The 16,346-nt window shown below is 42.2% G+C and overlaps 1 protein-coding gene across 2 annotated transcripts in view; it reads left to right on the forward strand.

Annotated features, from left to right (window-relative positions):
* Nucleotides 1–4,326: 4,326 nt before the first annotated feature.
* Nucleotides 4,327–16,346, forward strand: part of BCAR3 (breast cancer anti-estrogen resistance 3) — a 130,568-nt gene continuing 118,548 nt past the window's right edge. For both annotated transcript variants that reach the window (XM_019531088.1, XM_019531087.1), the window contains exons 1-2: nt 4,327–4,450; nt 15,252–15,366. In XM_019531088.1, the coding sequence (XP_019386633.1) occupies nt 4,361–4,450; nt 15,252–15,366 (205 nt within the window). In that variant the 5' untranslated portion in view covers nt 4,327–4,360. The remainder of the gene's footprint in view (nt 4,451–15,251; nt 15,367–16,346) is intronic.

The raw sequence follows: 16,346 nt of genomic DNA on the forward strand, positions 1-16,346 counted from the left end.
GACAAAGTTGGGAAATTAGATTGATCATTTAGCTAACTGGACTCTGAAAATGGAGAGAGCAAAGTTACAGGGCTGAACATAAAAATGGTGTGAACATGACACAGAAATTGTTAAGGATGACGGTTACATCATGCAATCATCAAATACAAGAGGCAAGAACAAGATGGGAAAGTCTTTTTAAGGTTTACCAGCATCAGAATCCTGCTAGCTGGTGTTTCCTGTTAATGCCCTTTTTTCACCAGGAACTATTGTGTCTTTTCTGCAGACCATCTTACAGCTATAGACACTCATTGAAAATAGACTGATATGGGACAGTTGAAATGCAGTGTTATTGAGCTGGCTGAGTTTTTCTTGTCTTATATGAGATTGTTTTTTCTGGTCTGAACCATCTATAGAAATATCTCTGGGACCCAAGGGATGACAAGGTCGAACGGTTATAAACTCCTCCAAGACCGTTTCAGGCTGGACATAAGGAAGAACTTCTTTGCTGTCCAAGCCCCCAAGGTTTGGAATAACCTGCCATTAGAGGTGGTTCAAGTACCTACTTTGAATGCCTTCAAGAGAAATTTGGATGTTTATCTTGCTGGGATCCTATGACCCCAGCTGACTTCCTGCCCCTGGGGCAGGGGGCTGGACTAGATGATCTTCCAAGGTCCCTTCCAGCCCTAATGTCTATGAAATCTATGAATCCCCCAGTAAGTGTTGTAATGAACTGTTACATCATCAGAGCATTCTTGAACTGTTAGTTTAATGCATTTCATTCTTTCAATTTATGCTTAAAGCACCCATACATTTGTTGTAGGTGCATGCACAATAATGAAAAGTATATAACATAACTGACAGAAGCTATAATATAATGGATGGCCTGCAACCCAGAAAGCTGCACTGATAGTATTGATCACACCGCTCTCCTATCATACCATTCTAAACATCTTCATCCACAACCCAACCTTTTAAAATATGTACTTGAGTATTATGAAGGTTCAGGAACCAAATGCTTGAAAAGGGATGGAGGGAAATGCATTTCACAGCCTATCTAGCTTATCTTAAAAGATGCGGTACCTATGGACCAAGAACAGAAGAAGACTCCAGAGTTTAGGGTCCTTTCACAGTATAATAGTATCTTCATACCTGTGAAATGTAATCCCCCTGGCTCTCTTCCAAGATGACTATCAAGATGAAATTCTTAGTGGCGTCCAAAAAATACCATTTTGCTGTGAAATGCTCTGGCTTTTCAGATAAGTTTTTCTAGCCTAAATTCTTACTAAGCTTTCCCAGTAATGAGACATCTTTGTAATTTAAAGAATGCAATGTCTGCATTATGTCATGTTTTCCTTTAGAGGGTAGGTTTTTTTGGCTTTGCAGTCTGTTGAATGTATAACTTCAGCACTGTTACAATGTTCCAAGAATTATAAGAACGTGAAACAGCTAATTTTGTTTGACAGAAAGCAATTATGGCTTCTTGCTGACCATAGTACATCAGCCTGTGGGCAGTTTCATGTTACACATTTGGAGTAGGCAGGCAGGTTAGAACAAGTGTTTTGTTGTTGAAAAGTCACATTTCTATTGGTCTATATACAGAGTTAGTTAAAATTTTTCAGCAATGGAAAAAGATCAAAAACTTAAAAAATCTAACACAGATATCTAAGATGTTATGACCCTAGATTTGAATGCATCCTATTTACAGTCTTAGTGTATATATATTTGAGAGAACCATAACATTTTTAGGCTTCCAGTCATAGGCTTAAGTCAGATGTCAAAGTTATTCATTGTTCCATCTTCTAATAAAAGCCCATCCAGAACCCTGCAACAATTCTGTGCCAAATACACTAGTTAATTAGATAAAGCAGTGATGTTAGGAGTCTATGAAGATGCAGTAACATAGGGACACAGCCAGGCATCCAGGGCACAGGGGCAGCAATGACTTCTGGTTGCCGTATGATTGGGATCATGCAGCTGTTGGCAGCAGCTGCTTTTTTCAGGTCCCTTCCTCAAGTTATTGCTCGGGGCACAGTTATCTCATTCGCCCCACCCTAAGTATGCCACTGGGCAGATATTACTATTATTGTGCGATTAACATGTTAATCATGACATAAATTGCAACATGTCATATATTCATTTTATTTATGGTATAGCGTATCTTTGGTTGATGCCAACAATCAGATGATTATCAGCATTAGGATTAAGACTGCCCCAGGTTTTGAACCAGCTTGGAGCTGTCCCAGGCTTATGCTAACAATCAGCTAATTGTCAGGCATTGGGCCTGGGACAGCCCCAGATCTCAAACCAGGCCTAAGACTGCCCTGGGCTAATGCTGATAATCAGCTGATGATTGGCATCATCCCTCCAGCCCAGGATTGGGTTGGGGACAGCCCTGGGACCCGGTTTGGCTATAACAGTGTCACGATTGGTATCTGAAGAATGTTATGCCCTGTGAAATCTATGAAATCTATCCCAGACATTGTGCATCCTTCAGTGCACATCCAGCATAGCAGGATGTACAATTTTTGGATACAGCATAAATTCCTCAGATCCTAATCATATCATTATATTAACATTTTCTAGGGGCCTATTTAATATATTTTTCTATATCTTTTAATGCAGTTGAGTACACGGATCACAAGAAAAGATAGCACCAAGTAACTGCTAAGGGTCCTATTGCTAAGTTTGAGAACAACTGGGTTAGATTATGACTTATTAAAGTTTGAGACCATGACACAACAAGTTGCACTACCGGAGTGATAATAACTGGAGGCTCTCTACAGAGGGCTGAGCCAGATAGAATGCCATTTTGGATGCTGATGAGGAAAGGGTGCTCCTGAGTAGAATATTTCTTTTAGACAAACAGTTGTTTTGCCAAAATGCATTTTGGTTGCAAACAAATGGAAATGTTGTCAAACAGTTCATTTTAGCATTAATGAAATATGTTAGTTTGGTTTTATGGAGTAGATAAAGCTGACTTAGGTGCTGTTCACACAACTGAAGTGGAGAGTGATGCTCCCTAGTATAATAGAAAAGGATGAACACTCCATGTGGAAGCCCATGATTCAAATTCCACCTATGTCCAGAACAGGGCCTGAAACTGAGAGATCCTTCTACCAGGAGAGTGCTATAATCATGAAGTATTTCTCTGATTCAATTAATATTTAATTACTTCTACAAAGGGAAGGACTCCAGGAGAAGAGGCTCAGTGACTCAAAAATATCTGACAGCTGTACTTGTTAGGACATAGTCCTGAGAGGTGGGATAATCCAAGCTAACTTTAATTTCAGCCACCAAATCAAAACACAAAATCTGTTCTGATGTTTTCAGTTCAGCCACAAAACCAAAAAAATCAACTATGAACTGCAGGCAGTACAGCATAGTTGTCCCCCCAGTGGCATCCTTTAATATCCAGTGTGGGTGGTAGGTTAAAATAGCATGGCTTGTGAGCCAGCAGATGAGCTAAGAAATGGGTTCTTGGATCTTGTAGCTGAGGACCAAAGCTGAGTCCTAGTTCCAGGAAGAAGCCAACAAATATAAAAGTTCTTAGAAAGATTTCATTTATTGAATGCTCAAAATCAAGCTCAGCCAACTTTCTAACAGAGCCCAATTTATATGTTGTTTCCCAATTATAGGATATTCTCTAACTGACTGACTTGTCTGTGAGTCTCTGATAAACACACACCACAAATTCCTATTCACTCTTTGTCCCCTGTAAGCCACTCTGTCCCATTCACTTCCTCCACATTCATTCACATATCAGTGTCCCATTCAATATTCTCTCCCTCCCATACATTTTATCATTCAATTTACTAAACATTAAGGAGGGAATATGGCATGGTTTTTGGATGAGGATATTGAAGAATATTCTTCATGAATATAAGAACTGAGCATTTTTAGATAATACTATAGCACTGTGGGCCTCTGTTCATTCATCTTCTTAAAAACCATGAAAGCTAAATGAAACACACAGAGCCTTTAACATACCCAGTAACATCAGAGTTACAAATGAAACAGTGAACTAAATGCAGACTTGTGGGCAGATTCTCAGTTGATATAAACTGTCATGGTCCCATTGACTTAATTTATGCCTGCTGAGAATCTGTCTGTAAACCTCAAACTATGAGCATATTAAAACATAATTAACTAGTAACTCTACATTAATGACCTGATCATTTGAATTTCTTTAGAATTAATAGTACTACATAATCAAAGGAGCCCATTTGCTACTGATGTGCAACTTTCAATGCTGCCAGTTTTCCACTGTTATCTATCATTCACTGAATAAGCAACTATGTTGTATTTGCCTATACATGAGATCTAAAGCTGATTTTTGTTCTGCAGTCAAAGCATCGTGAGACTAGGGAAGTGACAGACGATGAAGCATTTATCGATTTCTAACTGGCTGACCCAGCTGGGACTCCCGGAATACTGCACACTCTTTGATGAGCAGTATGATGGCGTAGAGGTAAGAAAATGGATTTTCAGGAAGATTGCCATGAAAGTTTCAAATCAGACTGACAGTTAATCTCAGAGGTAGTAGGGGAACAATCAGAAAATAGGAAATATGAGCTTTACATTAACACACAAATCTCAGGTGAACAGCTGAATTCTGGTTAGGATTTGAGAAAGAAAGTATTGCCCAAATAATCCTTTATTTTCAAATTGAGTTTAAAGAAGATTGAAGAGCATATACATTAATAATGGAAATGATATGTTATCTTAATGTCAGTTCCAACTTCCTGTAAATGCATAGCCTCTGAGAAAGACACAACTATGCAGGAGAACTTTAGAAAAACTGAAAAACGATCTTCTTCACCTAACTTATTCCAAAAGAACTCACATAATTGCTGGACCATTGCAGCTACAACATTACACTTACACTATCTAGTCTCTGCAACTGATTTTATTTTAGCCAAAAGATCAACAAACTATTATTGAAGCATATATTCTTTTTTTGCTTTGGGGTTTTAATACTCTTAGTAAATACAAATACATTTCTTAACTGAATGCTTTCAAAAAGAAACTATTTATCAGTACTTCTGCTGGGAACTAAAGAAAAAGATCATTCAGGACAGTGTGTAATTTTGTGTGAACGCAATAAAGTCTTACACTCATCATCTCCATGCAAAGTTAGGGTTTAAGGTCTGAAAGTCTGATGTGTGATGCTTTGTGTCTACTCATTCTTGCTAACAACTGTTGGAGATGATTCTATTAAATTAGTACTTCCTTGCAATGTGTATTGTTGGCTGAAAGACAAAATGATTGGGGCTTTTATTTTTCATAATTTATGGATAAATAAACTATTCTTTCTCAAATTTAAGTAATGTGATTAAGCGAGACACAAACAGGATCCTGTTTCTATAATCAGCTTCTGTAAACTGTAATGCTTATTACCAGGAATAGTCCCATTAACTATTGTGCATGGAACTACTCCTAGTAGCAGGCAATATATAGTTATTTGCCTGATAGACCTAAGGACAGAAAGATGAAAGCAGGGCTTTGTCTAATTTCAAACAAAAGCGGAAAGATCAAAAACACATTTTGTAACTGTTTGCTAAAACTTATTGTGAACACAGCCACTTTGCCAAAATGCAGCAGTATAGTCTATTTGTCCTGTACTAAGCAAAGGTTCTCAGTTTGTAACATTAAATCAGTGGTTCTTAACCTTTTTTGGGCTTGAGGCACCATTCACTGGACTCAAGGCATGCCTTCATAACTTTTGTGAATTGCCTGGCAACCAATTTCAAAAACTAATTTATTGTACAGTGCTGACCTACTTACAGAGGGGTCAGATAGTGGGGTAGAGGATGGTCAGACAGGGACAAGACTGAGCATGTACTTATCTGCTTATCTTATCACATCTCACGTATCCTCAAACCTTATATCTGGCCCTTCAAGGGATCTGACAGAACCCCAGTGTTCCTTGGCACCCTGCTTGAGAATTGCTAAATGGTTACACTTAGGGTGCAGACAGATGTTACATTTTACACATGATCTGGCCCCTGAAAGTGCTCTGCTGCCATGAGCTAATGCATTTGCACAGCTGCAGAGTGCTTTTAAAATGGCTGATTGCATGAAAAATTAACCCTTGTCAAGTTTGTTATTAGATCAAGGTGCTCTGCTTTAGTGCACCCTAGAGAACTTGTGTTCCCTTGAGGGTTAATTTTTTGTGCAGGGTCAGGGCTGTCAGCCAGGAGGGAGGGGGAAGCCAGCAGCACAGAGCTGCTAGCTTGTGTGGCCTGAACTGGAGGAGGAGTGGGAGTGTGGTACAGAGCCCTCTCGCCTCATGAGCCCCACCGCCCCAGCCGGGGTACTGATGGGGAGTCAAGCTGGGCCTGCAAGGTAAGAGGGCTCCATTCCCCCGCACCCCCCTTCCCCAGCTCCAGCCAGGCCTTTTGAAAATAGCAGCAGTAGCTGCTGACTGCTGTGCCCAATCTGAGCTGGAAGAGGGGGTGAAACAGAGCCTCCTTGTCTCTTGGGTGTGGCCCAGCTCCCCCTAGTACTCCAGCCAGAGTAGCTTGGTGGGGGCATGAGGCCTGGGGGTGCTGTTCCACCCCCTCCCCCCCAGCTCACATCAGATCAGGCAAGCCAACAGCTCCATGCTGCTGACTTCCCCCTCCCTTCTGGTTGACAGCCCTGGAGCTGAGAAGGGAGAATGAGGGTAGGGAGAGGTGGAGTTCAGCAGCCTCCTTGGAGGCTGCTAGAGAGCACCTTCTGGCTGACCAAGGGCCAGTGCAGGCAGGCTTAATCCCTCCGGCCCAATGGGCAAACGTCTGTTGTTCAGAGGGGGCTCTAATTTGCAGCGCTTTATGTAAAGCACCATGAGTTAAAGTGTAGACCTGAACATCTGTAGGCACCCTTAGTAAAGTTAGAACAAATAGATAACATTTGTTTTTCAAATTTTAACAAATGAATGACATTATTTTGCATCTATTTGTGAATTTTAACAAGTTATGACTCTTTGCATATATGCACAGAAATTATATGTTATACTATTAAAATAAAGTGTAATAACAAAGAACTGTTACTGAACTGCATCAGACTGTATTTTAACATTTCTATCAATATATTAGCCTGATAACAGCCACTGGAACTCCTTTTTATCCTTTGAAATTAGAGAAATCTCAAACAGAAAAATTTGAGAAGCACTGCTCGGTAGCCTCTTTCACTCCAGTCTTGTCTTAATGCTGCTTAGTAATGGGTAAGGGAATATCAAATGATTAGGGCAAGGGATAGGAAGTCAGGAAACCTGCATTCTCATTCTCATTCTGTCATTAACCTCCTGTGGCAAGTTACTTAGGCCACAGGCACTTGAGTAGGGTATCCCAGGAAAATCCCAGCTGCTCTAACAAAGAAAAAGGTTGTGCCAGCCTTGTGAACTGAAGTCTTAATCCAGGAAAGTTTCCAATCCAGCATAGCTTTCTCCTGGGGCAACTGTATGATTGGGTTTTTGCCTTAAGGTTACCTGTTTTGTAGCAGCTTTGTTCAGGTAGCCATGGACTGTGTGCCTTTGTTCACCTATATGTAAAAGGGGCTAGGTATAGACATTTAAAAAGCCTGGGGCAGATGCAAACTAATTTACCTGGGTTTATCTAAGCAGACTAGGGTTAGTCCAGGAGCAAATAGAACACAAATTCTCCTTTTCATGGGGGAGGCACAAAGGCTGCTGATACCAGCAGGTTGGAGGTGCTGCTGCACACAGCAGGTGCCCAGTGCAATTGCAGGAATTGTGATTGCAGGAATCACACTGAGTGCCTGCTGCCACTGCCGACAGTTCACCACAACTCTGGCCCAATTCTTCCTTCTTCAGAGCACTCCTCCCACCTGCCTAGGGACATTGTTCAAAGATCAAAAAATACTGAGCTACAGACACCCTCCCGTCCCTGTGGCTGACAGCTTGCCACAGGCAGGAGGTGGTGCTGGGGACAGAAACTTTGCTGGCTGGCTCTGTGACAGCCCAAGGGCAGGGCCCTCTGCATGCTCATCCAGAGCAGCCAAGCCCAGCGGAGTTCCAGCACGCCTCCCTGAAAGAAGAGGCTAGTGGGAGCCGGCAAAGGAGCCTGGGATGCTCGTGGATGGTGACCTAACATGAACTGATAGAGGAGCTGGCACAGAAGTTCAATAGACAGATCTAACCTAAATCAATTAAGTCTAATACCTCATTGATCCAGATCTATCTTAGATGAGATTCCACCATTTTTAAACTGGTCTGCGTGCCCTGATCTTCTGTTCTGTTACAGCAGTTACCAACCAGTGGATCTTGATTCACCAGTAGATCTCAGAGCCTTTTGCGGTATATCTTGGAGCCTCTTGGAGTCAATCCAAAGCTGGGGTGGGAGGCTGAGTGCCCACATGCTTACACACACGTGCCCCAGTCCAGCAGATCAGTCTGTGGGGGAGGGGAGGGAAGGGCCAGGGGCTAGATCGAGGCCCCTGTGGTGAGGGACAGAGCTGTAGAGGCAGCAACAGGGGTAAGTTGAGTGGGGCCCCAGCCAGGTGGGACTTGGTGGGGAGGCGCACCCCCAAATAATTTTTTCTCGATCTGCACCCCCTTTCCTTCTCCACAGACTTACCTGCTGGGTGTAGGAGGGGTGGTGGAGGTGATGCACAGTAGATCTTGGGTTGCTTTTAAATGCCAAAGGTGATCTCCTACTTAAAAATGTTGGAGACCACTGTGTTACAGGTATAGACTGGTTTCTGATTGCTTATGCCGGTTTATGTGTAATGTCTGTACCTGATCTTAGTGTAATACCTAAACTCATAGGAAAGTAGGGCTGGGAGGGACCTCAGGAAGTCATCTAGTCTACTCCCTTCATACGGCCCAAACCTGCATTATTGGGATATTGTGAGGCTTAGCTAATTGATTGTAAGATGGAGGTCTATATGGGAGCACGAAGTTTTACCAAACGTATTTCAGTTTTACGCTTATTAACCCCACTGCAGAAATTGGACCGGAAGCAACATTAGCAAAAGCATCATTTGTTATGGGGATCATGAAAGTACAGAATCCTGCTGAGCAAACACTGCTGCTTTTAACAAAAACTAAGCTTATGCCTGACTAGTACATGCTGCTGACATGCTAGTATATGTGTAAGTTGGCTGGAGTCATTTCTGACTTGACCTTCTAGCTGACTAACTGTGTCTACTTGGGATTGTAGCATACAGATCTTTGAGTTCAAGGACATTTCTACAGGTCTTGCTGCTCATACAGAAGGCAAGAGGTTTTCTATGACATCTTTTTGTTCTTTTGAGCAAACAGGAGAAGCTAGCTTTTTAAAATTAAAGACAAAGAATAGCTGCTCTGTCTCTTCCCCACTGTGCTACAATGCCAGAAGTCCTGTGAGTTAGTTTGAAGATCTCAAGCCCAGCTCCAGAAGTTAACTGGTAAATTCTGAGAAAGATCTCCCTTATAAATATATATATGGATGTCCAAACCAGGAGTCTTTCCAGTCTTCTAACCTAACTTTGTTGCAAGGATGTATGAACTCACAGTCCTACTACCTTTAGTGTTCTGAACTATGCTCAGTGGTCATTGAGTTTATCAAGATTTGTGCACTGCACTGAACTCTTAATATTATCAATAGGCATTTTAATTCTTTTGCAAAATACCACAAAGTCAGAAAACAAAATAAATTTGAAGAAAGCATTATCTGCAACTGGAGACATCTCTGGGTTCCTATGTAAATGAATTACAATTTTTCAGCAGTCATTTTCTCCCAGTGAAATTTTACACAAACAAACAATAAGGTTTTAATTAAAAGTGATCTTATGGCACATCTGTTCTGCCTCTATGTGAGTGTTCTTAATGAGTGCCAAGGGTAATCTGATAATACAATCAGAATAAAGATAAAAGGATTTAAAAAATAACCTAGAATGTGATAACTAATAAAAGGATAGCACTTTCCCTAATAAGCTAGGTCCCGAAGTAGAGACAAAATGCAGTATAACTAGAACCATACTGTTATATGATCCATGCTAACTTTAACACAAAAGATCCCAATATACAAACATGGGAGGACTGAGTTGACAGACAGCAGTTTGAAAAACAGATGCAGAAAAAAATACTTTTTTAGCTTAATAGGCCTGAAAGCCTATGTAGAAAAAATATATCTGCAACTCAAAGCTGCAGCTCAAAGAAATAGGTTTAGTGGACATAGCTACATGAGATATTTACTAAGGAATTGCCTAATTAGCTCCAGCTTCCACTCCAAAAATTCCTGCCCAGGCATATGAATCAAAGATCTGGGTGGCCCTCATGCATACATCATGATCCAGGAGGATTGACAGTTGCCACGAAATTATCTCCACAGTAAATATGGCAGCATCTACACATACAGTGCTATTAGGATGGAGCAAAATATGGCCTGCAGACTGGATCTGGCATGCCAAGCCATTCTATCCAGTCTACAGGGCCCCTAAAATATTCAGAAAATTAATATTTATCTGCCCTTGACTGCCTGTCAAAGATGACAGGAGCCAGGAGCAGTAGGACCCAGGGGGAGCCAGTGGCAGAACTAAACAGTTGCAGCAGCAAGTCTGACCTGGCCCTGCCCCCCACCCCTTCCCCCCTCCCCAGTTGAGCCCCAGCCAGAAGCGTCTGTCTATCAGGGGCTTCTGGAGACTTCTGGCCTGGGACTGTTCCTGCCTCCCCACGTTGAAGGAAATACAGATAAGAAGGAGCAGGGAGGGAGGCAGGGAGGACTGTGGGCGATTTCCCCAGGCCTCAGGGCCTGCCGGGCCAGCTCCTGCAGTCCTGGAACTGCAGCTGGGAACCACGTGGTACCAGAAGCTGAGCAGTGGATGGGTGGGGAAATGGCTGCGGCAGGCAGGGAGAAGGGGCAGCGAGCTGGCATAAGGAGCATAGCAACAGCCAGGCAGGAGCAGAGGCCCTACACTGGTGCCCCAGGACCAGATCTGGCGAGGCCCAGAGTGGGGTGGGAGGAGTGTGGGGCTGGGCTGCCTGGCTGGCTCCCTCCTCTCCCTGCTTGAGCAGTGCAGCTGAGCTCCATTGAGCCCCTGGCAGCCATAGAGCCCCTGCACTCCTGCCACCCCACTCTGGGCCCCACTGGCACTGCCGCTAGTACACCAGTGTGGACCCTATGCTCCAACCCAACTGATGCTGCGCTCCATGTGTCTGCTCGCTGCCACAGCCATTTCCCCCAGCCTGCCACAGCCATTTCCCCATTCCCACCCCTGCCCAACACATTCCAGCACTGTGTTGTTCTCAGCTGCAGCACTGGGCCCACAGGAGCAGCTGGGGGGGCAAGTAGCAGCAAACGGGAGCACAGGGCCCATGCCAGTGCCCAGGAGCCAGGAGTGGCAGGAGTGTGGAGCCTGGGCTTCCAGAAGTGCTGGTGGGAGCTCTGCCTTCTGCAGGAGGAGGGGGGGGCAGGCTGTGGGCAAATCCTCCCCTCCACCCAAACCACAACCCTCCCCAGCCACCCTCCCCCAAAACCCATACCCACCCACACCCCCACATCCCACAAATCACACACACACCACCCCTCCCCCACACCTCACCTACCCACAAACCTATACCCACCCTCCCACAATATACAAAAGTAAGACTTCATTTTAAACTACTAAACCATCACTTCTATGTACACACTACACTAACACATGTAAATCAGGACAATTTTTTTTAATGAAACTAATGAATGTTGTAGTACATGTTTAATTTTTAGAATATAATTTGGTATTTTTCTGGTTCAGAGATGGCAAAACTCCTTGTTGAAAGGAGTAATTTTGGGGGGCAAGGGGAGGAACTTCTCGTGGCAAAAATCAGGGGTTAGGGAGTGGGACTTCTGGTCCCAAGATGGCAACCAGGGGGTGAGGCACCTGGCAAGGGGCAGGACTACCCATGCAGCCCTTGATAGCTTTCTAAAACTTGGTAAGTGGCACGCCGCCCAAAATAATTGCCTGCCTCTGGAGTAAACTGACTGCTGTAGGTTAGTACTTGTCAATACAAGTACTATCCTATGGCGGCGTTGTTTATGGTAACACACATGTTTATGGTAACACAGATGCTGATGGGGTTGGTTGGGGCACAAGGGTGCTACAGTGCAGGGGCTGCCTGCTGGCTAGCCCTACACTCGAGCACCCTGGTGCCCCAGTCAGCCCTTCTGCAACACATTGAGCTGGGTTGCAGCAGCCTGACCCCACAGGTTCCCCGCCAGCCAGGGCTATTCTGACCCTGCTCAATGTGCTGCAGTCCTGGGCATGGGTTCAAACATGGCGCCTGGGAGCAATAAATTCTGGCACGATATGTGCCAGAGTTTATTGCAGCGCATTAATTGCACATGCAGATGCACCCAGTATGTCATTCCAAATACAATAGGCTTTTTGAGTTTAGTGCCTTGAGTCAAACTTTAATTTTGTTTATAGTTTCAGGAGATTCTGCCTCTTGGTCATCATTGGGCAGTCCCAGTTCCTGAGCTAAGGACTTTGCTGAATCCTAGCTTAGATATTCCAAAATATGCTTATCTTTCAGGAAAAAAATAATCCTGTTAAAAGTTAATGGAAGTACTCATGCTCCAAGTTAGGCATGTGCTTAAGTGCTTGACCTAAGGTTTAAAGTTGTTGGAAGTCTTAGTAAGTGCTTATACAGTATCAACTTCCTAGCATTTCTTTTAGTAGTATCAAGCATTTACACAGGGCTTTTTATCTTTACAGCAGAGGGTATGATCATCCCAATGTCTCAAAGGAGGAAACTGAAAGGTATAGATAGGTTATACGATAGGTGTCGATAGGTTATGGTTAAGAGGCTACACAGTGAGTCTGTGACAAAGCTGAGAGTAAAAGATTCATAGATTCATAGATTGTTAGGGGCTGGAAGGGACCTCAGAAGATCATCGGGTCCAGCCCTCTGCACCAAGCAGGAAAGACAACTGGTGTCAGGTGACCCCAGCAAGGTGCCCATCCAATCTCCTCTTGAAAATTTTCAGGGTAGGTGATTGCACCACCTCTGGAGAGAGCTTATTCCACAGTCTGAACACCCTAGTTGTGAAGCAGTTTTTCTTAATGTTAAGCCGGAAATGGTCTTCCAGAAGTTTGTGGTCATTACTCCTGGTTTTCCCCAAGGGTGCCTTGCCGAGCCCTTGATGTACTCACTCCCCTGATGTAGCAGTAAGCTGCTACCAAGTCCCCTCTGTCTTCTCTTTTTCAGGCTGAAGAGTCCCAAGTCCCTCAGTCTTTCCTCATATGGCTTGCCATGCAAGTCTCTGATCATACAGGTGGCTCTTCTCTGTACTCTCTCAAGCTTTACCACATCCTTGTTGAAGTGTGGTGCCCAGAACTGGATGACTCCAGCTGCAGTCTCACCAGTGCAGAGTAAAGTGAGAGAATCACTTCCTTGGTTTTGCTGGAGATGCAATGCATGCCAGGGTATTTTTGGGCTTGCTGGCTACAGTCGCACTGTTGGCTTATGTTCATACTGTGGTCAGTTATTACCCCCCAGGCCCCTTTCATTCGTAGTGCAGGTCAGTTGAATGCTCTTCACATGGGAACCTGAAATGTATCATGGGAGTCTTGAATAAGTCAGGAGTCCTTCAGGTAGAATATTATTCTCCCTGAAAATCATGGCATCTGTGTATCATTCTCTGCTGCCACAAAAGTAATAGTTTTCCTAACACTACTGTAAAATAACAGTTAATAAAAGACCACATTGTGTAACCACCAGCATCTGCTGTTTAGTCCAGACTTGTAAACAGCTACTGTTTTTGTGTTATCGTTCTTCATGTTTGGTAAAGGCTAAACAGCAGAGAGAGATTCTCCCCCCCCCCTTTTGTTTATGTGTATGGCATTTTTGGATGGTGGGGAAAGAACCTGTGTCAGTAATAAACATGTCTCACTTATCTGTGGGTTGAACATTGATATCTCCCCTTTTTGGTATGTGTAATAAGGGAAAAATAAGCCTAATGGTTGCTTATACCACTTTGAGGGTCACTGGGTCCCTTGCCTGTTGTTGACATATCCATGTAATGTATCAACGTCTGAGGAACCAGTTTAAAAATAAAGACGTTAAGTCTTCTTTTTGCTGTTTTATAGAAATTGCCTTACTACTTCTGAAAGACTTCAGTGATTAAAATGGGTGCTGTAAATCTAATGTTGTCTCTCACATATAATGTTTTTAGTAAAGAAGAATGAAGATTTCCCATGTTACAGTACAACTAAACACAGAAATTATTTGTTGGTGGTCTTGGCTGTACATCTACAGTAATTAATTATGTGATCTGTGTTTTATGGCCCTAAAGTTGAGATGCCAGGCCTCATCAAAGAGACTACTATATATCAGAATGTTGTGAGCACCACCTGGTAGTAGCAAAAAAGGAGAAAATTCTAAAAAATAAGTTCTATATGCTCCACAGACTAAAGATAAAAAGAGTTTAAAATAGAACAAGGAAAGAAATTATATATTACCTAAAGATTTTCTCAAATTGCAATGCTTATTTGTTTTTTTTCTTTGAGAGAGGGTAACATAAAATTGTAGCATTCTAGACTTCCATAAATAATACCCCTAGTGGAGAGGAGATAAGCAATCAACCTTGATTATCTGACTCTTCATTGTTCAGAAATCCGTGTCATCCAGAATAGGGTCATGTCCCCTGATGGTTGTTAATTACATTGAGTATGCTGTTTACCCAAAGCCTTTATTTCCAATATTTTTATGTCCACCCTAATCAGGTTAGCAGTGTACCTTCCACCATTAATGTATGTGAAATTAGTGTATTAATGATGTGGGATTTTATTAGAAGAGTCAGCGTAGTGTAAATTTCCTTTTTTTGAACTGTAATAGCTGAAGAGAAAAACCTTTTCTCATTTTTAAATATATCCAGCAGAGTACATCCAAAATTAAATTAGCAAAATCTTTGCCCTTTGATATGTGTTGAGAAAATGCAGAGATAGTAAGTGCCTCTTGTGTTAAATTATTTTTTCTTAAAAAGCCAGTCATATTGAACCCATATAAAATTATATTGGTCCAATGATAAGTTATAAAAATCACAGAAATATATTTGGATAATTAAAATATTGTTATCTTCTTAGTTAACTAGTGTTGTATTTGCTAAGGACATTATTAGATCCCTCCTGCTTCACTGACAGAAATTATCATTGCAAAGAGACATCACATAATGCATATTTTTTTCCTAAATCTGCTGTTATTTAGCCAACAGGCGTAAAAGGAGACAATCTGGCTGAAAGAGATTTGAATTTTACTATTGAACTAATAACCTTCTATAGCATGTATTTTACTTTGGGGTTTGCTGCAGGATTTGCTCCATCTGACAGAAGTTGATCTTAGGAAAATGGGAATTGAGAACCAAATTCACCGAACACACATAATTTCCAATATTTTGCTGCTTCAGGAGGCAGAAAGAAGAAAAGGTAAGACGTCTATGTTGTTCCTTAAAGGATAAGAAAGTATATTAATATAATCTTCCAGTCCTGAGACTAAGAGAAATGAAAATGGTGATTCAATTTAGGATGCTGCTTCTGATCAGGGGCCACATTATTACAGTATTCAGACATTAATTGTGAATAGCTGAAGGTTAAGCTATTTGTGAGGTGTCCAAGGGTTCAATAAGCCAATCTCATTCTAGGTTTTTTTTTATTAGAAGAGGCCACACATCCACTTTAATGTCTATTGCCCTCACTGTTTTTATCCTAACAATAAGACATGGTAGTGTTAACAGATCGTTTAGCTGATGAAAGGCTGAGTCATGAATTCCTCTTTCTCATTTAGAGTGACTAAAAGGTCAAGACTGAACAGTATTCAGCATATGTCACTTCAGCTTCATGAAAAAGAGGCAGTAAGCACAGTAGTGCTGGTTTAAAGGAAGAATTAATAACAAAGGGCTTCCCTTCCCTCCTCTTTCCATACAGGAGCGTGTTCTGAAATGTTAGGATTTAATTAAGATGCCTTTAGTTGGTTTTGATACTGACTCTTTCCCAACTAAGCATGAAAATTCAGCTCTCAGCTCTTCCAAATGTTCTGAGTGGAGGGACAAAGCAAGATATTACTTGTAAGTCTTTGGTCTTTACAAAGGATCTTTTAACACTTAGTTACTTTTGACAGTAAGATCTGTTTATGATGTAGTTTAATCACAATAATTGTAAAATATCCTGGTCATTCTAAGGTTCTCTCAGACTGTACAGGAACCAACATTTTATCTGACTGTTTCTTTTGCTCCCACTGAAGTGAGAACACTTGGTTGGGGCTAGAGCATGTGGAGGAGCAGAGTCTTCACAAACAAGTTTTTATCAGTACTAGGGTTTATGTTTGAAAGTAACATGTAGTGCAGGGGCACTGCAAAGCAGTTACATACAGCCAGATGTGTAGAATATTTCTCTGACTTTAAAAAACA

Source organism: Crocodylus porosus, unplaced genomic scaffold, assembly GCF_001723895.1.
Source record: "Crocodylus porosus isolate Cpor-Errol unplaced genomic scaffold, CroPor_comp1, whole genome shotgun sequence".
Taxonomy (NCBI): Eukaryota; Metazoa; Chordata; order Crocodylia; family Crocodylidae; genus Crocodylus; species Crocodylus porosus.